This window comes from Physeter macrocephalus, chromosome 11, assembly GCF_002837175.3.
Source record: "Physeter macrocephalus isolate SW-GA chromosome 11, ASM283717v5, whole genome shotgun sequence".
Lineage (NCBI taxonomy): Eukaryota > Metazoa > Chordata > Mammalia > Artiodactyla > Physeteridae > Physeter > Physeter macrocephalus.
In genome coordinates, this window is record NC_041224.1 from 66,027,471 (window position 1) to 66,052,874 (window position 25,404).

General features: G+C 52.3%; 1 protein-coding gene across 4 annotated transcripts in view; it reads left to right on the top strand.

Annotated features, from left to right (window-relative positions):
• ARID3B (AT-rich interaction domain 3B) overlaps positions 1-25,404 on the top strand; it is a 62,853-nt gene that overhangs the window by 31,338 nt on the left and 6,111 nt on the right. For 2 of the 4 annotated variants that reach the window (XM_055088117.1, XM_007113746.4), the window contains exons 3-9: positions 548-619; positions 829-901; positions 13,562-13,745; positions 15,022-15,302; positions 15,421-15,675; positions 17,103-17,204; positions 19,731-25,274. In XM_055088117.1, coding sequence (XP_054944092.1) covers positions 548-619; positions 829-901; positions 13,562-13,745; positions 15,022-15,302; positions 15,421-15,675; positions 17,103-17,204; positions 19,731-19,894 — 1,131 coding nt within the window. In that variant the 3' untranslated portion in view covers positions 19,895-25,274. The remainder of the gene's footprint in view (positions 1-547; positions 620-828; positions 902-13,561; positions 13,746-15,021; positions 15,303-15,420; positions 15,676-17,102; positions 17,205-19,730; positions 25,275-25,404) is intronic. The other 2 variants (XM_028495050.2, XM_007113744.4) reach the window with 2 other exon arrangements.

The following is a 25,404-nucleotide window of genomic DNA, read 5'->3' on the forward strand; positions in this document are numbered from 1 at the left end:
CCCACATGCCGCAGAGCGGCTGGGCCCGTGAGCCATGGCCGCTGAGCCTTCACGTCCGGAGCCTGTCCTCCGCAACGGGAGAGGCCACAGCAGAGGGAGGCCCGCATACCACAAAACAACAACAACAACAACAACAAAAAAAAAAAAAACCATACAAACATATACCATATAGAACCTGCAGGAAAGTGGTACATCTCAGAGTGATGCCTTCCAGAAGATGAGCTAGGGATGAGCATGTTCTCAGAAAATTGGGCCTTTGTGTCCTCCTTCTCCAGGGTTATCGGGTATAAGTAACACCCACCCCCCTCCAACAAATGGAGATGATTCTTCCACGTGACTCCCTCTGGTTTTGGAACCATAATTGAAAGCATAAAAACAAGATGTCCCTGTTAGGGTGGCAGGGGCAGTTACTTGAGCCGTCAGTCTTTCAGTGTGAGCCAGGAGAGCACAGTTGCTAAGGGTCCTCATCTGCACCCTAAACGATTGCCTTCCCCTCTCTCACTCTCTTCCTACTCCCTTCTGAACGCTGTGCTTTGTTCCCCTTTAGAATGGTGGTTTGGCCTGGAGTGATGATGCGGATGGAGGCCGGGGAAGAGAGATCTCCCGTGATTTTGCCAAGGTCTGTAATGTTTCCTTTGTGATAACGAAAGGGGCAGTTCTGCAGTGGGTCGTTGTATCTGATCCCCAAGGAATAAGGATAGAAGTGGCCTGTGAGTCACATTTGTAGTCAGTCAAATGGTTGTGTATCACTGGTGTAAGACTTACTGCGTAAGATGGAATTTTTCATTGTGGTGTTTTTTTTCTCCCCTGGGGGGTTTGGGATTGCAGCTGTATGAACTGGACAGTGATCCAGAAAGGAAAGAGTTCCTGGATGACCTCTTCGTCTTTATGCAGAAGAGAGGTGAGTGTTCAGTCTACTCATCATTTCAATTCACCGAGTATTTATTGAGTGCCTACTGTGTGCAGGTCACTGTTAGCCATCCTCCCTGCAGAGTGCCAGCATCTTAGCCCAGGAGGACGAGAGCCATTTACTGCCAGTTGGTCCCATACTTATCAGAATAATTGACAACCAGGTTGAAGGGGGCAAAGAGGGCCTGGGTAGAAAATAAATGGAAGGATCATCCAGATTTGGTCCTGCTTTATTTTTGTCACTGTTCTGATTAACTGGTCTCTGGAGTCATTTCAGATTCAATTATACTTTTTTCTTAGCCTTATAGCAGTCCTGGACATCACTTAAACTGGTATATGGGGCTTCCTGCTGGTGCATCTAGCTTAACAGAGACTTAGAAGGGCCAGTGAAAGAATAGAGGCCCTTCAGGATTTGTTGGGAGGATCTGACATGATCCACGAAAAGGAAAAGCTAACTCTTTTTTTCTTATCCATTGGCTCTTTGATTTTTGCATTCACTGGCTTGGTTGGGGTGTTCCTGCAGTTTAAGTGTAGGGCACATGGGCATCTGCCTTAAAATGCACCTTCCCACTTCCCTGTCCTTCTCTCCTCTCACTCTTCCTTGCCCACCCACCCCCAACCATCTCCACTTTGGACGATGGCATGTCTGAGTCTTGAGCCCAGTGACTCAACTTCCTGGCTTTGTATCCTGTCACAGCAATGGGTTCACCAGCTGGGTCAGCCCTCAGGAAGCATGGTCAGAACCCCAGCCTCTCTAGGAGATGATCCTCGGCAACCTGTGTAGCTCCATCTTCTTCACCTCAGGACAAAGCTGTAAGGGAGAGCTGCTCCTGCCAGCATGTTCCCTGGGATCCTGCCTGATCATGTATCCCTTGGTTTCTGTGTCAGCTCCTTTATTGAGACCTGGGAATGAAATCCTCCCCTTTATCCTGGGCTGAGCTATAATGACAGCCCCCAGCAACTAAATATTCTGAGTTAACTCCTCTCCCTCTTCCTCTCCCCACCAGCCCCATCCCTCTTTCTCTCCCCCTCCTTCCCCTTCCTTTACCTTCCGAAGCCTTATTGCCTTCTTAGTAGCACGCCTGTTACTGCTGGTTTGCTTACAAAGGCAATCGAAAGTTTTGAGTCTCGGTTTCCCCCCATCTCCAAGCCTATCAAAGCAGTCTAAGCAGCTCTAATTAGTTTACTCCTCCAACTGTTATCTGGAGCTGCATGTGTCAGTAAAAAACAAGAATATAATCCCGAAAGATAATGTGACTGGCAGCAATGAAACTCCCTGGTTGCCCTGAGAGAGAGAAATCCACTTAATACTTTGGTCTCCCCCTCCAATTACCTTTTAATTATTTACAAGCTCCACAAGCCCAGCTGGTGCAAACCCGGGAGCTGATCTCATCTCAGAGGGGCTGCTATAACAATATAGATTTTAATCAGCAGTGTAGCTCCACTGCTTTATAGTCTATTGATACTTTATTGTTTTTCTCCCTTCCCAGAAGGATTTTTAGTTATATCAACCTAGCCAAGAGTGAAGATCAGTAATTGTTTGTTTACTTCTATATGTCCCCACTAGATGAGGCACTCCTTGAGGACAGCCACTTTGTCATTTCTCCAAGTCCCCAGTACTAGCACAGGGCCAGACCTGGAGGCGGGTGCTGCTCAGGGTGTGTTTGCTGTAGAAGCAGTCCTGTTGGTTTTCCTAACTCAGCGGCCCCACACAGGGAAGCTGAGCTTCCCCTCCCCCACCTCACTCCCACCCACAATTAGACAGCGGCCCGTGATTGGAGGTCAGCCGTAGAGAGCAATGTGTGCTGAGTGTCCCGCTATTGCACAGTGCTGGGGCTACCAGACTGCCATCTAGTCTATTCCACCCAAAGCAGGAGTAAGAAACTCTCTTTGATCATGTCAATTTATGGTTTTTCAGGCCCTGAGTAAATCTTTTTTCTGTCTTCAGCACTTATGTTAGGTATTTCACTATTTGCTGGCATCAGCAGTAGAAGGGAGACAGTCAAAAGGCAGTTTTGCTACTTGTTAATTACTCTAGTATAAGGTTTCTCAGCTTCAGCATATTGACTTTGGGGATTGGATAGTCCTTTGTTGGGGGGGCACCCCCCAGTCTTGATAACCAAAAATGTCTGCAGATACTGTAAATGTCCCCTAGGGGACAAAACTGTCCCCCTGTTGAGAACCACTGCCATAGAAGGATAGGAAAGAAGGTGAAGATCAAAAATTTCCTCTGCAGAGAAACTCTTCAGGGAAATCATCTTATCTCCACTCAGGTAGCAATGCCTGAGGGCGGCAGGGCCTGTGTCGGGCAATCGGATGAACTCCCCATCCGTGGCTGAGTGCCAAAGGAATGGGTGCTGGGGCCCCATCCTAGGCTGGAGTGTAGGGACCTGAGAGTTGCTGTAGCTCCAGTATAGGGAGAGTGGAGGCAGAAACGCGGGGCATGTGTGGTGTACGTGGTCCAGGCACGGCTGAAAGAACCCTTGTCTGTGGCCTGGATGAATCAGCTGGCAGCAGATTGTGAAGAGCCATGTTTGGCCAAGAAGTTAGCACTCCTGTCTGTGACACAGCCGAATTATTGAAGTTAACACATGAGAAGTATCGCTAGAGCTGTGCTTTCAGGAGGTTTGCTGTGGCAAACAGTGTATAGTTGGGCTGAAGAGGGAAGGCTGAGGCAGGGAGACTGGAGGTTGTTCCCTTTAAAATCACAGTGTTCTCCTCCCTGGAAAACTCATGGTTGATGGTCTAAATTAGAATGGGCAGTTCAAGGGGACTGGGAGCAGTTTGCGCTTCTAACCATGTGAAGCTTGCTGTCTTTACTCTTCACAGAATGGTGAGACCAAGGGCCCCCAGACATTTGTGACTTATTTGTCAATCCCAAATTGGAGTGTCTGGGGCACTCAGGAGCCCGATCTTGTTAGCTGGCTGGGTGCAAGGAAAAGCCTCATAGACCCTGGCAGTGGGTCAGCAACTCATCCTCCAGAGCTAATATGAAGGATAAGCAGTAGATTTCAAAGGAACCACTGAAAGCAACCTGAGTTTGAAAGGCCCGGTGACGCCCACCTGGGCTGTGAGTGGGCCGGGCAGCTTTGACATGGAAGGCTCCGCTGCAGAGGAAGTGGACCGGGTTCCAAGGGTGGCAGGACACAGCAGGCGGCCCCAAATGACTGCAGCTGCAGGTGATAAAACGGCTGTCCAGTGGGAGAGGGGCCCAGCCGTAACGGCTGCTTTGTGCTGGGTCTCTCTGGCTTGTTAACATGTTTGGGTGAATTGACTGCAGCAGATGGGCCTTTCAGCTCGGGGCACCTTGGTTTCTAGGCCAGACCGGGTGACTTGCACCTCGCGACCCCTCCCCCACCAGGAGAACAACCCGGCCCAGAAGGCGCCTGAGAAGAGGCCGAGGCAGTGCCCAGTCGGGCTCCCTGTGTCCTGCCTGCCTCAGGAACGGCTGCTGCAGCCTGTCGGGAGGCATGCGGAGGGTGAAAGAGCTCTGGACTGAGGAGTGTGAAGCCAGTGCTAACATCCCACCCTTCCCCACGATCCTGAGCAAATCCTTCCTCTTCTGGGGGCCACAGTTTCCTTAATTATAAAATGCACAGGTTCAGTTAGAGTCAATCTGGAAGTTTCTTCCAAGTTCTCTGTTCTGTGTTATGTGTCCCTGATTGTGTCTGTTGAGCTGCAAAACAGATAATGAGCCACCCTCGATAACCAAAATAGAAGAAAAGCCCCTTGAGCAATTTTCTATCAAAATAGTTGTGTAAAAACTACACCAGGGACCCCCAAAACCAAATGCTTCACTCCTTTCCTTGGTGAATCGTGTGTTTCTTTTGCTGACTGAAGCCAAACTGAATTAAACAAATTTCCTTTGATTGTGCTTCCCACACAAATGTTTCTGTAGAAAGATGGGTTAGATCTCAGAACACCTATGCCTCTTTTTCCTCACCTTTTGCCATGTGCACGTGCACGCACATACGGGCACGTTTGTGTGTGTGTGTGTGTGTGTGTGTGTGTGTAAAACACACACACACCTTTCTTTGTCCAAAAAAAAACCGCCAAACATTTGTAAATAAAATTCTCTGTCTAATTTAACTCACGGTGGGTGATTCCTGAAGTATCATTCCCTGGTAGATTTTCCAGGAGGTACGGAGAGGGGGCGGTGCTAGTTTGGAAGTCTCATAAGCAAAGGCTTGTAAACAATTCCATTCTTCCTTCATCACTAAGGAAGAAGAGCTTGTTCTCTTGTTCCCCAGGCAGTGAAACAAAAGTGTGGTTTCCTCAAAGAGGAGGGAGATGATTTTGCTGTTAATTTTATTATTGTTACCCCATGTACTTTACAGAACCCTTTCAACCCATTATCTGATCTGCTGCTCCCCACAGCTCCAGCTCTGTGGGGTGGAGAGAGCAAAGGTTATCACATTAGCCATGAAGAATCAGCCCCCACGTTAAATGACTCACCTGAGGCCACAGAGCCAATTTAGCACTTGGTCTCCTAATCCCCAGGCCAGGACTTTTTCTCCTCGCCTGCACTGCCCTTGAGAAACTTGGCCCCTGGCACCAGCAGCTCCATCACTTCCCACTGGGACAGTGGACAAGCCTCATCTCTCCTTCAGCCTTCTGAGCCCCACAGAGACAGTGGCCCGCCTCCACAGGTCGGTCTCCGGTAGGGTCTGACAGCATCTAACTGATTAACACGAGGTAGAACTCTTCATGCAAGAAGAGTCTTCATCTCAGGGTAAGGTGGCTTATCTCTCAGGGAAGGGCATATGTGACAATTCACAGTGGCTGGCACAGAAGCTGCCATCTGTCAAGGCAGGTTGGGGTTGGGGGCACGGGAGACAGAAGCCCTAACGGTAGCATCTTGCGCGCACCCGGAGTGCCCACAGCAAGGATCTCCCCTCCAGCCCCCGTCCCAGCTCGGCACACCAGGCTAAGGACCTGCTTGGTCATGTGGAAGACAAGTTTTGTCAAGACCTCACCGGAGAACTGCTGTCCCTCCCCCACCAGTTCTGTTCAGGGCTGCAAACTGACCTTGGTTTTCCCAAATGGATTGTTGGATCTGTTTTTGATGTGTATATACAAAGAATTTACTGTGGGAAAAGGGCTTGGTCTGCCTCAAAGTGCAATTTGAGTGTTTTTCCTTCTGTTGTGTGCTTATCTATCCATCTCAGGCAAGGAAATGTTCATGACATATATTGCTTTGCCTTTTGGTGGAGGGAGTTTCTTGTATATTCTTTGTATCTTGCTGTAAATGGTCTGTGCCATGGCCACTCTTCCTGATAGACTAAAATATGTTTGTCTTTGTCAGATAAAATAGGCTTCGGGCTTCATATTCTAACTTTACCCACAAATGAAAGTCCAAAATGCAAATCTTCCTTTTTCTTAGGCCAGATCTTTTTCTCTCCCCAGGTGATCCAACCACTGTTCAAGTACTGGGGTTTTTTTTCCCCCCACTTTTAATAATCATTTAAATACCTTATAACTACCCAGTTATCCATGATAATGAGAAGAGACCCTGGTTTTTGAAAGGCATGATTAATTTGAATAGCTCACTTTTGTCTTTAAATTCAGCCTCTTCCCCTTCAAGATCGTATATTGGTACTTCTAGCACTTGGTAAAATGGGGTTGATAGTTTTGCCTCCTTTTTTCCAAGGTGAGCCAATATTCAATAAATTGTCCTAAGGTTGGCATAGGGAAAGTTTGAAGGGAGAGTTTGACCCAGTTACACTGTGGGAAAATCTACTAGGTCTTGAGAGGGAGGGGCATGGATTGGCAATGAAAGCTCAGACAGCCATGCACTGCTCACGCCAGAACACCCCTGAGTTGTTGCACCTCTCCCCTGCCAGCCTTCCACCCCCTCTCCTGGAGACTCGGGCCAGGTCTGTTGACCAGCAGCAGGTGAAGCAGAGATGACCCGACGGTCCACCTCCTTCTAACTCCTTAGCCTACTTCTCCGAATGTAGTTTTCATGGAAGGAAACAGCACAGCCATAACCATAGTTTTATTATTGGCCATAGTGGAGTACAACACGGCATATACTGTTGAACTTCACCAAAGCAATTAGTCTGAACTAGAGTATCAAGAAGGGTAATGGGTTTAAAATTAGCCTCTCAGGTTTGGTGCCTCCAGAACTCCCATGCATTGCTGGTGGGAATATAAATGGGCATAACCACTGGAAATCTGTTTGGTAATGTTTACTAAAGCTAAACATATGCCAACCCTATTACCCAGCAATTTCACTTCTAGGTGTATCCCCAGTAGAAATGAGAGCTTATGTTCACTGAAAGACACATGAGAGAATTTTCGTAGCAACACCATTCATTATAGCCAAAGAGTGGAAAGAACTCAAATTTCCATTGGTAGTAGAATGGATGACTGAATGTTGGCATAGTCCTGTAGTGGAATACCACACAGCGATAACAAAGAATGAATTGTTGCTGTGCCCAACTGGGATGACTCTCACAGGCCTAACGTGGAACAAAAGAAGCCAGACACAGAAGACTATATACTGCATTCTTCCATTTATGTAAAGTTCAAGAAAGTCACCTATAGTGATACATGTCAGGATAATAGTTACCTCCTGGGGGCGGGCAGGGGATGGATATTGATTGGGAATGGTAATGGAAGAGTTTTCTGGGGTGCTGGAAATGTTCTGTATTTTAATCTGAGGAATGGATACAGGGGTATGCACAGCAGTAAAGATCTGGTGGGCTGTATACTTAAGATTAGGGCACTAGGCTCTATGTCAGTTATACACCCCCCTCAGTGGGAAATCGGAAGTAGAGGGCTGAAGCATACATGTTGGTATTAGGATATTGGCGCATCCTTGCCTCTGCCCTGACCTGTGGAACAGTCATCTACTCACTGCATGGCACACCACCAGAGCCTGCTGCCCAGTTTCTCGGTGGGAGGTATTTTCTACATGAACAGGTCAGGGGGAAAAAATCACCAGTCATTCCTCTGCTTGTTGCTGGGGAGCAGGACTAGAGCAGGGCGGGAATTAATATGCAGAGGAATAAGCAGGAGGCCTGCCTGCCTGTCTGCCTATGCACATTCCCCGCTTAACGTGGGACTTAACTCTTCTAGGCTCCCTGGTCAGCCGCCCAGCTCTCTTGACAGGCTGTGGAAATGATTAATGATCTTGTTCAAAGTCAGGAAAAAGCAGCGAGGGTCCTTGGCAGGGCCACGCCCTGGGTCCTGGGCCCTCACCCCTGACCAGTAGGCAGGAAGGCAGCCATGCGACTCTGTCTTGGGTCCCTGCCCCCTGATTGCTTCTGGTCTTGACTGGAATGTGCCCATTCTCTGTGGTGGGGAGGAAGTGGCCCTCCCCCCAACATTCCTGCCATCTCCCATCTTTGTCTCTAGTGCCAGAGGAGGCCATCTCCCATTCTGCCCTCAGCCCCACTAAGCTCTGTCTCCACGGTCGGAGTGCTGGGAAGACGAGCCAAGTGCCGAGGAGCAGCTTTTGTTCAGCTCCATCTTCGCTGAAAGCTCCCGATCACGGCTTTGGCCTGCGAGCGCCAGTGCCCAGCGGCATTCCCACCTCCAAGGGTTAAAGCCCCAGGAGCCCCCACAGCTTCGCTGGGTCCCGGCCTCATAAAAGCCTTTTCCACATCTCCCTCGGGCTGCCTCAGGCTCCCCTGCTGAAATCTGATAAGGGGCCTCTTTGTTGGAACTGTCAGTCTCCTTTATTGAGGAGGGAACTGGAGACCAGCGGCATTTCTTGGGGTACAGATAAGGCCCTGGATTGCTGTCAGAGGGAGCATGATTAATTACCCTCAATCCTAGCTCCTGCTTTGATAGCAGTGACTGACAGTCCACAGGCTTCCCCATCAGGTGCTCCCACCCGCTCTGGGAGGTGTGATGGGGGCGGAGATTTGGCCTCCTGCAGGGCCAACACTGGTGACCCACCAAGAGCTCCCTGCAGTGGCTGCTGGCCTCCTTCCTGGTTCTCTGCAGGTTGCTTTTGCATTTATTGTGGACTGAGGCCTGTCCCCTCTCAGGTGAAGAGCCTCTTTAGAGGAAGATGTAATCCAGCCCAGAGAATAGGCCAGAGACTCCCCCACTTCCCCACAAGGCTAGAGAAAGAGCCATTGCTTATGGACTTGAACTTCACAGACCTGGTCCTAAGCCACACAGGCGCCCTTCTTTGGAGAAGATCCCAAACCATCCGTCTCAAGGTCACCTGGCAACATTATTTCGTAATTCAGGCAAGCTCCTAAAACCAAGTTACCTCCCTTGGTAATAGTCAACAGCTATCAATTTTTTAAAATTTAATTTAATTTAATTTTTTTATACAGCAGGTTCTTATTAGTTGTCCATCTTATACATATTGGTATATATATGTCCATCCCAATCTCCTAATTCATCACACCACCACCACCACCCCACACCCAAACTATCAATTTTTGTTTTTAAGTTTTTATTCATAGACTCATAGGACTTTAGAACTGGAAGTCATCTGGAAGCAAATTCCTTGCTTCAGACTGACAGGGAAACTGAGGCCTGAATATTGTCGATTCCCCCCCATCCCCACCCCGCCAGCGTGATGTATTGGTTTTCTTGTTCAGGCAGGGAAACTCAGCTAAAAGGCCTTCTCCCCTTCTCTTCATAGTTGAGTCTCCTTGGGACAAGGGAGGTGGCTACCAGGCCCCCTAAGCACAGAGCAGACGGCAGAGAGAGACCAGCCTGAGGACCCTGCGTCTCTCTTAGTTGTCGAAAGAATGGAAGCCAGGGCAGGTTTTGTATCTGGATTGGCTGCATAATGTGAGAAAACCATGATGTCATCTAGAGCTGGGTCTCGGAATAGCTTCAGCTTTGTTTCTGACGGTACTGAGGGGCCCGCCTGCACTGGGAGCTACTTTTAGCAGTTTCCTGGAGAGCCAACCATGAAGAAGAAAATGCCCATTCCCCTTACCCACTGATCCTGGAACCGGGGTGCCTGGCCAGGCCATAGGGGCCCTGGTGAGAGAAGTCATGACCCCCACATGGCCAGAGTGGGGCTGGGTTGCAGAGCAGCCCTGGCCTGTGTTTTCTCTCCAGCGGTGCTGGCAAGAGGTCACTCTGGGGACTTGAAATGCCACTTTGCTCCTTCCTTGTCTTCTCAGGTCCGGTATCTACCTGTTTCCCTTGCCTCTTAGCAGTTCCCAGCCTAATGCAGTCACTCTCTGTGTGACTATAAAAAAGGCTAATTTTTAATGAAATTTCTACATCTATGACATTGTTGTCTTTTTGAAAGAAGCCATCTCAAATGACTAGCCATTTAGTCTAGTGACTACTCCGAGCAAATCTATAATTCCTCTCTGGGGAGTTGCCTTCAGAGGCAGTTGGAGCCACACTAGATAATCTGTCATGGTTTATGGCCACACCCCATCTTCACACAAAATCAGTATAAATAGCCTGATCACTTCATCCTATTTTCCTGGCTTGTTTTCATGAATGACCATTTCTAAAAGTAAAATACACCCTTTACATTTGAAGATTTACTGCCCTTGGAGAGAATCAAATGAAAATAGTGTAAACTCTGAAAGCTCTTCACAAACGGAGCGGTAGCTGGCTCTCCAAGGTGACAGTTCTGAAGGACAGCACTCCCTCGGCTGGGCGTGCCCTGCTCGGCAGTCACTCACTCAGCCACGCCTGTTCTGTGGGCATCACAATCCCAGCCCCCTTGCCCTCTTTAACACCTGTCTCCCCTTCTCTTTGGCCCCACTGAATGAAGTCATGGTTTCTTTACCTTCTCAAAATCCCCAGCTCTCCATCCATTCCTGTGCTACCAGTCCTCTTATTGTAGGACTCAGACACAAAGGGCTTAACCACTCTGGGCCTCGGTTCCCCAGTCTGTTTAATAAGGGTCGTGACCCACTAATGAACCTGCCAGGACCTGAGAGGAGAGGGTGACTTCTGTTCAGGGCTGTCAACAATTAGACACTTAGAGTTAGTGACAGACCCTGGTGGGCACACCACAAGCAGGAAGGAAATGCGTTTAATATTCCCAGTTGGGTTAACACAGAGCTGGTTGCTTTGACTCTGAGAAGCAGGTTGGTTGGTTGGTTTGTTTAATCTGCACGGTAGTTTAGCTTATTAAACATTATAATATTTAAGACATGATGAAGGAAAAACAGTCCCTGCCTTCATTGAGCTTACAGTCCTCCTGGGATACCAGACGAACATATGTGAAACAAGTGTAACTATTTGCTGAACTTGCAGTGGTTATAATAGAAATTCTGAGAGGAAAGAAATCCATGTGAACTGGGGTAGTTGGAAAATTCTTCCTGGAGGGAGTGAACGTTGAAGGCCAGTGTAGAGAGGATTTGAGCGGAGACAGGTCATTTTAGGCTTGATGAGGAGGGAGAGTAAAAGCAAAAAGTAGAGGAGAGAGGAGCTTGGCTTTAGGGGTGAGGGTGAGAAGACCCAACTGATGGGAGTGAGAGTGAGTTGTTGGGACATGCTTAAAATACAGCGTACGTAATCTTCTAAGGAGTGTTGGGGAACCCGAGTCATGAGATTGAACATGCGAGGTGGGCTGGGTCGGCAATAAGAGTCATTGTGGGTTTTTAAACTAGGAAGCGAGTAATGGCATGAACGTGGTGTTTTCATTAGATGGTCTGGCAGCAGCGTGCAGGTTGAGTGCGAGGATTCAAAGCTGCTGGGGGCATCTGACGGTGAGCCAGTGAGGGCCTGTCCCAGGGTGGTGGCTGAGGGCCGGAGAGGAAGATGGCTTTGAGAGGGGCCTCAAAGCAGTAATCGGTGAGCCTTCCGACAGCCTAAAGGTGGGTGAGAGAGGAGGGAGAGGAGCCATTGCTGCCTCGGAGGTTCCTACCCAAGACCTCAAAGAATGGTGGTGCTGCTGGAAGAAGAGGAAGTAATGGGAAAAGGGAGCTGGCCCAGGGGATGAAGGTGAGCTCATTGTGAATATCTGACCTGGAAGTGAACAGGTCACATGTGTAAAGATGTTCTGGAAGCTTCTGGAATTGAGAGCTTCGGGGTCTTGTGTGAGGGGGCCTTGGGAGTGGTCCTCCCAGACTCTCCAGGTGATGCCCTGAGGGTATGAACTCGCCAAGGCCATGAGCGTGCTTGGGCAGACAGGCCTGCAAAGAAGGGAGACCTTAGCCCTGTCTTGCCGGGAGACCAGTTCCGCTGCATGAGACTCTTGTGCTTATGACAGGAATAAGGTCTACTATCCAGAACAGCACAGGGAGAAGAAGTTAACCAACACGTGAGCTGTCGTGCCAGCAGTCCTCTGATATTTTACCAATGACTCTTTGAACTTAACTCTATGGCCCCTTTGTCCTTGACCCTCCAAAGACCAGCCGGTCAAGACAAAGGTCTTCAAGACCTCTAGCTCCCTCCCCACACTGAGAGAAGAGGCCCAGTCCCACCATTGCAGTGCCACGTGTTCGTGCTCACGCTACTTCCTCCTCATAAACGTGGGACCCTTCACTCCACTCTGGCTTGAATTACCCTATAAAAGAGTTGGTGAGGCCAGTGTTCTAGAGCTGAGAAGAAAATGCCATTCCTTGAGGGGAAAGAAGCAGGAGGAGCTGAAACAAACAGCCCTTCTCTAATCAAGCTGGCGTAACTCCACCAGGCAGTCAGTGAGACCTCAACAAGCCTGGGGGGGCGGGGGCCACGGCACAGGAGGAGCAGCCTATGTACAGTAAAAGGACTTGCCATCAAAAGGCAACAAGTCTCATACCCTGCCCTGGACGGTGACCCTTCCTGCTGGAATTCTCCCCTCTGACCTCCAGATCATTAATCCCGAGGCTGCCAAATGACAGTCATCCATCACGCCTCCTGACGAGCATCCCAGCCGCCCGAGAAAGGAGCCTGGCCCCGCCCTCCCTGCCGTCCCCCGGTGCTCATTAGTGGGCCTTCCTGCTCGGTGCCAGGTTTCCTAATCAAGTCCCTGGCTCCTCTCACTTCCCTTCGGGGCCAGTGGGCGGAAGCGGCTCTGACCCTCCCTCTTTCAGAGGCCAGGGAGGGGTTGGAGTGATTAGCGGGGAGAGAATTGTTGAGTGGCTTTTCATCCCCCTGGAGACCTCTGTGCCCAGCAGCTCCTTTGACATGGTGGGGACACAGGAGAGAAAAAACCATTCCTCCGTCCTGCAGCAGGAGAAGAGATGAAGAGAAAACAGGCAGTATGCAAATAAAAACACAGTTATAAACTGCACTGAGAGCTGCAAAAGAGAAGCCAAGGAAGCTCTCCAGGTGGACAATGGAGCACCTGTCTTGGGAGTCAGGGAAAGACTTCCCTGAGGAGGCAGCTGAACGGCTTCTGAAGGCTCCAGAGGACTGAGCTGCCAAATCATTAGGAAAGAATCTGGAATCATACTGCTAGCAAAAAAAAAAAAAAAAAAAAAATTTGAAGTCATGTAGTCTGGTCCTCTTATTTACAGATGGGAAACAGACACAGAGAGGCTGTGTGTTTTACCCAAGGCCACACAGCCTGTGAGTTGGACCTATCTTTCTGTTCTTCCCAAGGAGAACTGGCAGCTAGTCTGATAGCTTCCAGGCTTTGAGAGTTTGAGTCAAATTATACTTCTAAGCAGATTTATGAACATATTTCCAACTCAGCAAAAGGTGGACATCCACAGATGTCTTCTTTCTCTGCATGGTAATGATACAACCCTCTGTTTCTCTCTTTGCATAATCACAGGGACCCCCATCAACCGAATCCCCATCATGGCCAAGCAGATCCTGGACCTGTATATGCTGTATAAGCTGGTGACGGAAAAGGGGGGCCTGGTGGAGATCATCAACAAGAAGATCTGGAGAGAGATCACCAAAGGCCTGAACCTGCCCACATCCATCACTAGCGCCGCCTTCACCCTGAGGACCCAGTGAGTGGCCAGAGCCTTGGGGAAAGGAAGCTAAGGCTGGAGAAAGGGGATGCTTTAACGTAGAGGAGAGGAAGGAAGGAAATTCCACTGTATAGTGAACAAGATGGGCGGAATTCCTGAAAGGGCCAGGAGCTTTCTGAGATGAATCCCTCCCTAACCTAAGTAATCCTGAGAGCGCCCCTTCCCAAGCATCTCCTGTGCGCTGCTGCTTCACTGTTCTGTTTCATTCAAACCTCACCAGCAACCCCGTCAAGAAGGTTTTTGTCCCTCTTACCCAGACAACAAGAACTAAGTCTCAGAGGTTAGATCGTTTGGTCAGAGCCATACCAGCTAGTAAGCGGCCAGGCTGAAGAGTCACGCCTGGGCTTCTGTCTCTGAAATCCACGCTTTTTCCAGGACGTCATCTCCCACACAGCGCCCCTACCCTAAGCCTGGCCCTTCCTACCTGACACTCAGCTTGCTCAGCAACAGCGGACCCAGAGGAAGGCAGGCAGGCTGGCCCCACTGGGATCGGTGACCTGTTTTTCTACCCATTTGAGTTAATTATAAGGGTGATAGAAGCAGTGAGAACAGGAGGAGCACTGGTGAATGAGGGCCAGAGGGGAGTCTGTTCTTTCGGAACTCTGGACGTTGTTCTGTGAAAAATACGGAAAGATCAGCCATGTATAGGTTAGGTGGCATGTTAAGGCCTTGTTGAAAAGTAGAAGGGTTTTATCTAGTGAAACTGCTCCAGGAGAAGTTGGGAACAGAGCAATATCCAGCATAGCAGTCCTTCTCCCAAGGTTCTTGGGTAGCGAATTGCTTCTTGGGGCATCTGACACGAAGAGGGACAGCACTTCTAGGTCCACACACAGTGGGAAGAATTGCTCCTGTCTGACCAGCCTGACTCAGAACGGTTAGGAGATCAAGGAGCCAGAAAGGAGATCAAGGAGCCAGATCAAGGAGCCATTGCAAAACATGGCATTTCTCATTTCTCCCAGGGCACTAGAAAGGCGCCACACAAACATGAAATGTTAGCGAAAATATCTATTTCCCTAATGAACCGTGCCTCCACTTCGAGCTGCGTTTAGAATTGGGTAGCAGTTAGAGGGCCTGGGGTGGGGCATCGCTGTCCGGGAGGTTCCTCTTCCATCAGGTGCACCAGGTTATGCTCCTTTGTCCTAGAGGACAGAGCCTGCCCCACAGAGCCCGCTTCCAGAGGCCCATCGACTTAAAACTGGGCAGTCCTCATGCCACATTTTGGATGACTCTGGCTTCCTTCCTTCCTTCCCTCCAGGTATATGAAGTATCTCTATGCCTACGAGTGCGAGAAGAAAGCCTTGAGCTCCCCGGCTGAGCTCCAGGCAGCCATTGACGGCAACCGGAGGGAGGGCCGCCGGCCCAGCTACAGCTCCTCCCTCTTTGGCTACTCGCCCGCTGCCGCCTCTGCCGCTGCCGCTGGGGCCCCTGCCCTCCTCTCCCCGCCCAAGATCCGCTTCCCCATCCTCGGGCTGGGCTCCGGCAGTGGCACCAATGCCAGTGGCCCTCGGATATCCCCAGCAACCACTCTCAGGAAAGGTCTGCAGGGCCCTTGTGAGGAGGAAGGGCAGGGAGGAAGGGCGCCAAGTTCCCTGGGTCCAAGACCCAGGTGGGAGGGTGGGTTATGGGTTGGGTCCAGCTCTGGTGCCTTTGTCAGGTGATGGAGTCCCAGTGACAACCGTGCCCGTGCCAAATCGCCTGGCTGTGCCCGTGACCTTGGCCAGCCAGCAGGCCGGTACCCGGACGGCCACGTTGGAGCAGCTGCGGGAGCGGCTGGAGTCGGGGGAGCCCCCTGAGAAGAAGATGTCCAGGCTGTCAGAGGAGGAGCAGCGCCTGGTGCAGCAGGCCTTCCAGCGCAACTTCTTCAGCATGGCACGGCAGCTGCCCATGAAGATCAGGATCAACGGCAGGGGTGAGCGCCCGGCCCAGGCGCCGAACCCCGGCTCCATTCGAGGGCCCGTTTACGTCCCAGGGACTGGGGTGGAGCCCCTCCAGTTTCTGCCCCCCTGGCCCCCAGAAGGATCTAGAGGCCAAAGAGCCACCTGAGGCTTTGGTGGCCACAGAGGTCTCAGTTCACCAAAGCTGAAGTCATTTTCCAGGGGACCTGCAGTTGCCTCAGGCGTGCCCTGTTCTCTAGCAAAGAGGAAAAGCAGTTGTTCAAGGAGGAGGAGCAGGAGACCTTGAGGGACAGCTGCTGTGTCTTCCCTGTCCCCTCCTGCCTTTTGATCTGTCTCAATTAAAGGGCTCGCCCTTCACCCCAGTGCCTCACCGTCTGGGAGAAAGACAGCACCTCCTTTCCGGAGGCTCAGTCAGGGGCCAGAGCTGCCTCAGGCCAGGCTGCCAGTGACCCCCGGGAGAGAGGGGAGGAGGAAATACAAGTTTGGCAGCATAACTGGCATCTTTTCCCTTTCCCTCCACATTTTTCAGGTGCCCCACCTTCTCCCCGCCCCCCCCCCAACGACACACTCCACATCCCTTGTTCCCCTTGCTCCCCTTTCCCCCTCACACACATTTTCTTTGCCATTCTTGACTCTATCTCAGAACAAACATGAGCAGGCTCGTGTTGGGAAGAAATCAGGTGTGAAGAGAGCTGTGCGTGTTCCCAGGCAGCCCCTGCCTGTCCCACTCCCCCTGGCGAGGAGCCGAAGGGAACTGGAGGTGACAGCCCAGACAGCAGGGCTCTCTCTTCTTTACCCACTCAGGCCAGGTGCCCCTGGCCCTGCACAAGCCAGAGGCTAATAGACGAGGCAGCTCATCTGGAAGAATTCTTGGCTCTCAACATCATGAAAGGGCAGAGTCTCGAGTGAGCCAGGCAGAGGCCCTGTGTGCCAGCGCCTGCCGCCTTCCACAAACCACGGATGGCTCAGATTGAGAGGGAGTGCCAGGTGCTGGGCAGGTAGACGCTCTCCTTGAGGACCTCCCAGCCTGGTTAAGGGGAGGAGGAGGCAAGGCGAATCCTCAGAGGAAGGGGCTGGGTCTTAGTGACCTCTGACGCCCCACCCGGTGGGTAGTGGGTGCTCAGGCTTTGCTGAATCGTGTTGAAAGCATCAGTGCGCAGCTGCGAGCTGAGGTCAGCCTCCTTACCTATGTGATGCCTCTTCTCTGAGAGCAGAGGGAATTGGGAAGGTGAAGTGGTTCAGTGGAGAAAGCAAGCCGTAGGACGTTCACCAGCTTGGTTCTTCTGCCACACCTTACACGCGGCAGAAGGTTATCCACGTGCTTTCTAACTCTGGGAGGCCTCAGCCTGCTGTGGCCAGGCCGGGAGGGTGGGAGAGCCTTGGAGGGAATGACAGAAATGCCGGAGGTCTTGACCGGGCCTGCTGTCTCCCTTATCCCCAGCAGAGGACAGAGCAGAGGCCTCGGCTGCAGCAGTGAACCTGACCACGAGCAGCGTTGGGAGCATCAACATGTCTGTGGACATCGACGGCACCACTTATGCAGGTGAGGCTCTTGGCGCTCTGAAGGAGGCAGCAGGGTGGCAGCCAGCCTCAGTACAGCTCCCTGCAAGACCCCCTTGTCGCCCTCCTGTCTGAACACCTTCCCAGGGGTGGCTTCCTTTCACGGTTCCAAAGGTAAAGCAGTTCTTCCGGACGAGGAGGGCTGATGATTGCTAATAGGATGACAGATCCCCCTCCACCTTCGACAAAGTGATGGAGACCCCTTGTCTAACCCTTTTTCGACCAATGGTTGGCTCGTTATTTGAAAAAGTCATTTAACGTAAAGAATCATAATCAACTCTATCCACACCTTTAACAGTGTATTATAAGTTAAATCAGTGTTCACCGTTACAGTCTTTCAATGCATGGGTCTCCTTTCTTAGACTGGTTCAGCTACTCTCTTCCTGAACATCATCTGTCATGGTCCAAGAACTGACACAGGCAAAGGAATCTGAGTGCAGCAGAATCAGCCTATATTTTCATGATTTTCCCCCCAGTCTTTTTACAATTGTCTCTCCCTAAATCTAATTTGGCAACAGTTTTTTGTTGGTTGGTTGGTTTAGCCCCTTTACGAAGACTTTCCAGGGTGTTCAACTTAGTTTTCATAGAAACAGCAATCCGTTTCCCACTCCCATTTTGTTAGCGTAGAGATGAGTTTGGGGATAAAGCCAGCTGACTGGTGTGTTTTTGTTGTTGTTGTTGTTGTTGTTGTTTTTTGGCTGCATTGGGTCTTTGTTGCTGCGCGCGGGCTTTCTCTAGTTGCGGCGAGCGGGGGCTACTCTTCGTTGCGGTGCGCGGGCTTCTCATTGCGGTGGCTTCTCTTGTTGCGTAGCACGGGCTCTAGGCCCGCGGGCTTCAGTACTTGCAGCGTGCGGGCTTCAGTAGTTGCAGCATACGGGCTTCAGTAGTTGTGGTGCATGGGCTTAGTTGCTCCGCGGCATGTGGGATCTTCCCGGAGTAGGGATGGAACCTGTGTCCCCTGCATTGGCAGGCAGATTCTTGACCACTGTGCCACCAGGTAAGTCCCTCCAGCTGACTCTTGTTAAGCACAGCTTGATGAGTGGGGGCCCCAGAGCATGGGCACACTGGCCAGTGGCCTCCTGCTGGGAGCCTGGGCATCAACCACCTGTTTTAGGGCACAGGGAGGTGCCCAGTGGAGGGGCGTTAGAGCTGCACCTTCTATCGAAACCAGGGGCATTTCCACAGGGCGTGCTTTGAGTGCTCCTGCTCTGGGGACTGGGGCCAAGGCCGCTCTGGATCTCTGCCGGGCCACTTGCTGGGGGCATCACGCTTGGGGCCAGGGAAGGGGCAGAGTTCCTGAAAGCAGCCTGCAGAGAAGTAGGGATGCCAAGTTGCCTAGCCAATCACCACAGAGTCAGTGCTTCAGAGACCACGCCACGTTCAAAGGTCTCTGCCTAACACAGACCCCTCAAGGAGACTGGGCGAGCCGGCAGGTAGGGCCTGGATGCCCTTTGCCTTCTGGTGGTGCCGTGTGGTCGAGGAGGTTTGGGGGTTGGGAGTGGGTCTGTGCGGAAAGCAGGGAAGGGGGAGATCAGTGCCTGGCTCTCCATCTCCTCTCATCCTCTCTCAGGAGAGAGGAGGATATGCCTCCTCTCCCTCAGCATGGGGAGCAGTCAGAAGAGAGTCGAAGGCTCCCCAAACCTCACCTGCCTTAATCCTGTCCTACCCGTGTCCTTTCTCAGTGGCTGTGCAGTCACCCAGGCCCGGAGCCTGGAAGTCATTCCTGAGAGCCCCTCAGGCCCATCACCCCCCGGAGCTCAGCTGACGCCGCTGCTCTGCTGCGTCCCCGCCGCATGGCCCTGGTTCAGACCTCTCTTCTCCCCTGTTAGAGTAGCTCTGACTTGCAGGCTTCCATCCACCCACATCCTCCCCGCCCCACAGAGAGCTCTGAAATGCCCGTCTCGTGATGTCCGTCCCCTTCTTCCCCTTCTTAAAACTTCAGGGGCTTCACAAGCCCCACAGGGTAAGACCCCGGCAGCCTAGAGACACGCAGGCCTCCATTTCCTCGCCCTCCCACCTCTCCAGCCTCCTGTGCCGCATGCCTGCCTTCAGCTCCCCCCAGGCCTACCGCATTGCTGCACCGGCCTCCAGCACGTTTGCCGCCTCTTTCTGTTCTTTGTTCTCTCAGATTTCCTCTGCCTGCCACACCGTCTCCTCCTCGTCATGTGGCCACTTTTTCTAAAAAGTCCAGGCATGCCCTCCCGCCGGAGCTTCTCCTGACCCACTTTTCCCCTGCCCTCCAAAGCTGCCTTTTTTCCCCACAACACACTGGGTACACTTCACTTAGAGCCTTTGTGACATTTCAGCAAAATGACTCTGTCTGTCCCCCTCACCAGCCCGTAAGCACCTGCAGGCAGGGCAGTGTCGGCACGTAGCGCAGCGTCCAGCGTGGAGCCTCCTCGCCCAGAGTTAGGTGGCAATAGATACAGTGAAATGAACTGAACCCCTGAACCTGTCCCTCCTCTCCCCGTGTGCTCACACTTCCTTCTCCCTGCCCCCACTCGCTCAGGTGTGCTGTTTGCCCAGAAACCTGTGGTCCACCTCATCGCAGGATCCGCTCCCCAGAGCATCGGCAGCAGCGCCAGCAGCAGCAGCAGTTCTCACTGCTCGCCAAGTCCTACCTCGTCCCGGGGCACCCCCAGTGCAGAGCCCTCCACCAGCTGGTCCCTCTGAGGGGCAGGACCCAGCTCCCAACTCCCTCCACCCTCCCATCGAGAGTGGAGGAAGCTGATGCACAGAATTTACCTCATCTCATGGAGCCCACATCAAACACCATTTGGCCAGATGTTGAGAGTTTGGACCTGTCCGTCTGTCCAGGCTCCATCAGGTCCTGCTGTACTCTAGAGGCAAGGAGAGGCTGGAGGGGCCTGACAGGGCAGCGTTGTCCAATCAGGGATTGTCCTGGAGAACTGGGCGGGGTCTGTGGGCGTCCAGCTTCCTCCGGGGCTCCCAGGCCACCTCCCATCCCGGGCACGGTGTATTGACAATCTGTAAGCTGACACAGGGCTGGAGGCCCTCCACAACCCTTCCCCTTTAATTTATTTCCCTTCCCCTGCCTTCTGCCATGACCCCAGGGTCACTGGTCTCTTCCCCTGCTCAGTCCCCCAATCTTTGACTCCAGTGTGGGGCTGCTAGGAGCCAAGAGCATGTCTTTGTGGCCCTTCTCTGCTGAGCATGGCATGGGGTCCTCCCAGCCCACCTTGCCTCCCATGTTTGGTTCTTGGGGTGTGGGTCTCTCAAATTCAAGTCTTGAAGCAGTCCTCAGGGCCCCATATCCCCCTTTTAATGGTCCCAAGACAGGGATCGTGAGGGCAGTCCTCAGGACCCAGGGCCTGCTGGGCATCTGCTGAGGGAGAGGCAGAGCCTCAGGGGCTGCCCAGGCAGGCCCTGGCACCCACTCCACTGACCCTTTTCTGACCCTCCCAGACCTCACGCCCCCACTCATCCCTGTTGGCCAGCTCTCCCAGGAAACAGCCCACTTGTCCCTTGGGCCCCTCTTCTTCTCGTGGGGCCCAAACCTGCCAATGTCAGGTTCATTGAAATACCTCAGATTTGTAACTGTGGATGTTTGATTCTTCAGGAAGTATTTGCATCTCTGAAATCTTTTTTATATGTGTTTGCTGACTTTTGTGTTTTTTTTTTACTTTAAAATTTTTATTGTTGTTATTGTAGCACCAAAGAAATGAAAGCAGATCACCCCCAAAGCCGAGCAAATGATTTGGTACCCCAGCCCCTCCGGCCCTTCCCTAAGACCCCAGTGAGGGTGCGAGCGAGGCAGCAGGAGAGATGACTCAGGGATCACAGTGGCAGGAGGAGGTGGAACGGAGAGGCCCGCTCTCAACGCAGGTTGGATCGTGAAACCACACCGGTTCTCAAGATGGCCCTTGACCCATTTCCCACCAGAGCAGGGCAGTCCCAAACCCCAGCGCCCAGCTCTCCAGGGTGGGGGCAGGGCATCTTCCCTTCACTCAACATTCCCACCTCAGGGCAGGAGCGGGCTGTGGAGGCCATGGGCCTTGGAGAAGTCGAGCTGCCCCAGAGGGTGAGGAGATGCTTAAAGAGCTCTGTCTCTCCTCTTGGACCCTGGGGTGGAGTGGGCTGTTCCTGTGTCATAAAGAAGAGGTGATTCTCACACAAGGCTCGCCTCTCAATCAAGTAAGCCTTGCAGTGTTCAGTGGAACCCCACCCGCTGTGACATCATCGCGCTGTGGCAGTGGGAGACCATGGTGGCACAAGCCCACGCATGACTAATGCTCAGTCCATCTAGGAAAGGGAAGGGAAATCATACGCTTGAGCACAAAACACATACCTCAGCCCCAGTGAGCTGCAGCTGCACTGACTGCATCTTCTCTCCCTTCCCTAGCCCTCCACACTGTCTCACACTCACACATACACACACAGCCCCATCCATTGGGGGCTGACCCTCTCCTGGCCTTACCAGGCCGGCGCAGGGCCTGGCAGAGAAGGGTGTCTGAGGTCTGTGTCAGGGAGGAGCCCGGTTGGCTGGCGCTGGGCCCACTTGAAGGCGTCGCAGACATTTGGCCAGTGTGTCTTTCTCAGGGCTTTGGTCACAAAGGATGGACTCTTCCCACCTGGAGGACACGGGGGTGGTGCGCTGTGTCTTCCTGGTTGTTGGATCCTCTCCCTTTCCTCAGGCAGCTTGCCCAGCTTGCCCTCTCAGCAAGCCCTCGCTGCCCTCAAGGGCAACAGCAGGGTCTCAGCCTGAAAGCCTGAGGGTGGGAGCGCCGGCAGGTGCCCCCAGAATGGGGCCCTGGGCCAAGAGGAGCTCTCCTGACGGTGCAGCCCTGAGGTCACATGGCAGCCATTGGCCAGGGCTGCTCCGTCCCCTCCCCCTCCCCATCTTACTTGTATTTAACCAGGAAAAAATGTGATAGCACATGGGTAGCCTAGGCAGTGGATAAATACCTCAGAAGTCCTCTTGCAGCAAGTGTCTGTATATGTTGTGGTCATTTTCTATCTTACATGTTCTCGAATGTTTATATTTCAATAAACCTCTACCTCTTCACACAAGCAGGCCTCGCGGGCGCTTTCAGTGACTCTTTCATTTGACAGGACTAGGGAAGAAGCGAGGACTTTCAGAATAAAAGGGGCTAAGTGAACTACTTCTCTGATCCCTTGATTTTTCCTAACCCTTCTCTTCTTCGCTGCTCACCCATCATTTTCCCAAAGCACTTAACTCTCAGCCTGTCTTCTGTATTAGCCGGGCACCGCTGATATTGCATGATCACCAAAACTGACTCCCCTGGCGTCACGTCAGGGTCCCAGCAGGCACAGGGCCAGGGGTCTCTTCCATGAGCAAGCCTTCTTTGAGCTCCTTCTGAATAAGTACAGTCCCCACGCTCACAGAGCTCACACTCTTGTCTGGGAGGCACACGCGACTCTAGACAAAAACCGAGTCTTTAGAATACAGCATGACTGGGACCAGTGGGGTAGATAAATGCTGGAGCAGCTCACTAGGGAATCTCTGGAAGGCTTCCCAGCGGTGGACATTTCAGCTAGAAGAATGAGGTGGCCAACTGGAGATGTGAGGAAGAGCAGAGGAAGTGATACATGTGGAAGCTTGGTGGCATCAAAGGACCTGGCATTGGGGAACTGTGGGCAGTGCCTAGGGTTGGGGGACGTTGGAAAAAAGTGTGGCTGGGGCCAGGATGGAGCCCAGGCTAAGGAATTTGGGCACCATCCTCTGAGCATCGGGACCCTGCTGACATGTTTTAAGGAGGACATAGGCTTAGAAAGAGGCTTTTCTAGAAGGGTGATCTGGAGCTGGGAGACATTCTAGGCATGGACACCCTGGGACACTGCCACTGAAACAGGCCTATACCCAGACTGCTCAGCCTTTTTCTCTGCCACGATGCGCATCGTACGGGCACAACCTGGTTTTGGCAAAACCAAAAGAAATGGGCAGAGAGGTAAAGCACTGGGTGGGTTTGTGATTGCCCTCCTCCATCCATAACAACATACACCTCGCCTGTCTGCAACCCCTGAGGCACGGGGGGCGGGGTTCTCTCTGCCATTTTGAAGTGCTAGAAAGTGAGGGTGACACTGGGACAGTCTTGAACCTCTCACTGACTTTTTAAAATCTTTTGAAAGAAATAACCAACCCTTTAGTACTTTAATTACTAACCAATAGTTGGGATCACACGTCACAACCTCCTGTGACACACCAGGGGGCTGCCACGTGGAGATTCAGTGGGCCTGGTATAGGAGGAGGCCCAGAGATGAGGAGAAGCAGGGTCCAGAGACATTTGAGATAGAAGTATGGAGTGGATGTGAGGGGACGCTGAGGGAGAAGTGGCAGCTGAATAAGCCTCCTGATAGAGATGGAGAATCTGAGAAGAACAAGGCACTGAGCCACTGCAATTCCATCCCACTCCAAATTAACAGAAAAAAATATAGGAGAATATCTAAGACCTCGAGAAAAGGAAGAATTCCTCAAACTAGACCCTCCGAAAAAAGTTCATCAAAAGATACCATAAGATAAAAAGACAAACTGGGAGGAGATACTTGTAACACACAACTAGTCAGAATTTCTTTCTTTTTAAAATGCTTATTGAGGGCTTCCCTGGTGGCGCAGTGGTTGCGCGTCCGCCTGCCGATGCAGGGGAACCAGGTTCGCGCCCCGGTCCGGGAAGATCCCACATGCCGCGGAGCGGCTGGGCCCGTGAGCCATGGCCGCTGAGCCTGCGCGTCCGGAGCCTGTGCTCCGCAACGGGAGAGGCCGCAGCAGAGGGAGGCCCGCATACCAAAAAAAAAAAAAAAAAAAAAAAATGTTTATTGTTAAGACAAAAGCAAAAAGAAGGATTGAGGAGAGGGGGCAAAGTCATGAACAGGTGTTTGGCAGAAGAGGAAATAAAATGGTCCTCATTAGTAGTCAGGGAAATGCACAAAAATCCATTCCACACCATCAGATTGGCACAAACTGTAGTCTTAAAATACCAGGCCTCGGCGAGGATGGGGAGCAGTGAGAACTCTCACAGATTGCTGGGGGGAGTGTAAATTAGCCTAACTCTGGAAAACACTTTGGCTGTACCTAGTGAAGTGGAACGTGCCCATGCCCTGGGGCCCAGCAGTTCTGCTCCCAGGTTTGTACCCCAGAGGAACTCTGAACGTGTGCCCCAGGACATGGGATGGCACTGATGGTAATAAGGAGGCTGTGAAATTACCAGTTACTGAACACTGGTGTATGCCAGGTGTGGTTTAAGTTCTTTGCATGAATTAACTCGTTTGCTCCTCTACACATTTATGAGTTTGGAGGCGCGGAGAGATTGAGTAACTAGCATGAGGTCCCAGAGCTGTGAGAACAGCAGTCGGTGGCTACGGAGTCCAGAATCTGCCCTAACCACGAGCGAGGCAAAGCACTCTGTGCTCAGTGTCTCATTTAACACTGCACCCATAGACCTGTGAGGCAGTGACTTTGTTCATTTTACAGATGAAGAAACTGAAGAGCAGAAATGTGCACAAGGTCACATACGTAGTGAATGGCAGGGCTGGGAACGGACTCTAACGCAGCTGTCCAACTCCTCCCGCAGATGCCTCTTCAGTTAGGGCAGGGGTAACCCAGCGCGGTGACGAGAGGGAAGCAGAGGACGCGGGGAGGGGGGTCTGATTATCCCACGTCTCGGCTCTGGCCCCACCCGACCCCCCCAAGCCTCGCACAGCACGGGGGGGTCACCTGAGGGACGTGAGCATCTCCGGGACCAGCTTTCCCAGCCACGAGCCGCAGCTTCCCCCACCTCATTGGCCAGGGCTGGGCATGTGCTCTCCGCGCAGCCAATGGGGCGAGCGGGGGGTGGGGCGGCTGGGAAGGGCCTGGGGCCGCGCGGCACTTGGAGGGTCGGTCCGGCGCCGACAGCGTCTTCGCCCGCCTCCTTGTGAAATGAAGTGCCGGTTACTGCCCGGAAAGGAGGGGGAGTTGGTGGCTTGGGACTTCTGAAAGAGAAGGTTTGTAATCACCACCGGAAGGAAGGGGAGAAGGAACCGACCAGACCCGCAGGACTGGGAAGAGTGGGAGCCCCCGCTGCGGTTGGAGACAGTGAGTACAAACCCCGTCAGCAGCTGGGACACAGGGACACACAAGAAGGCAAAGGGGTGGTGGGGTGGCCTTCTGTGCCAGGGGAACAAACCGGAGCCGGGTCTGAGATAAGCCGGTGGAGGGCAATGCT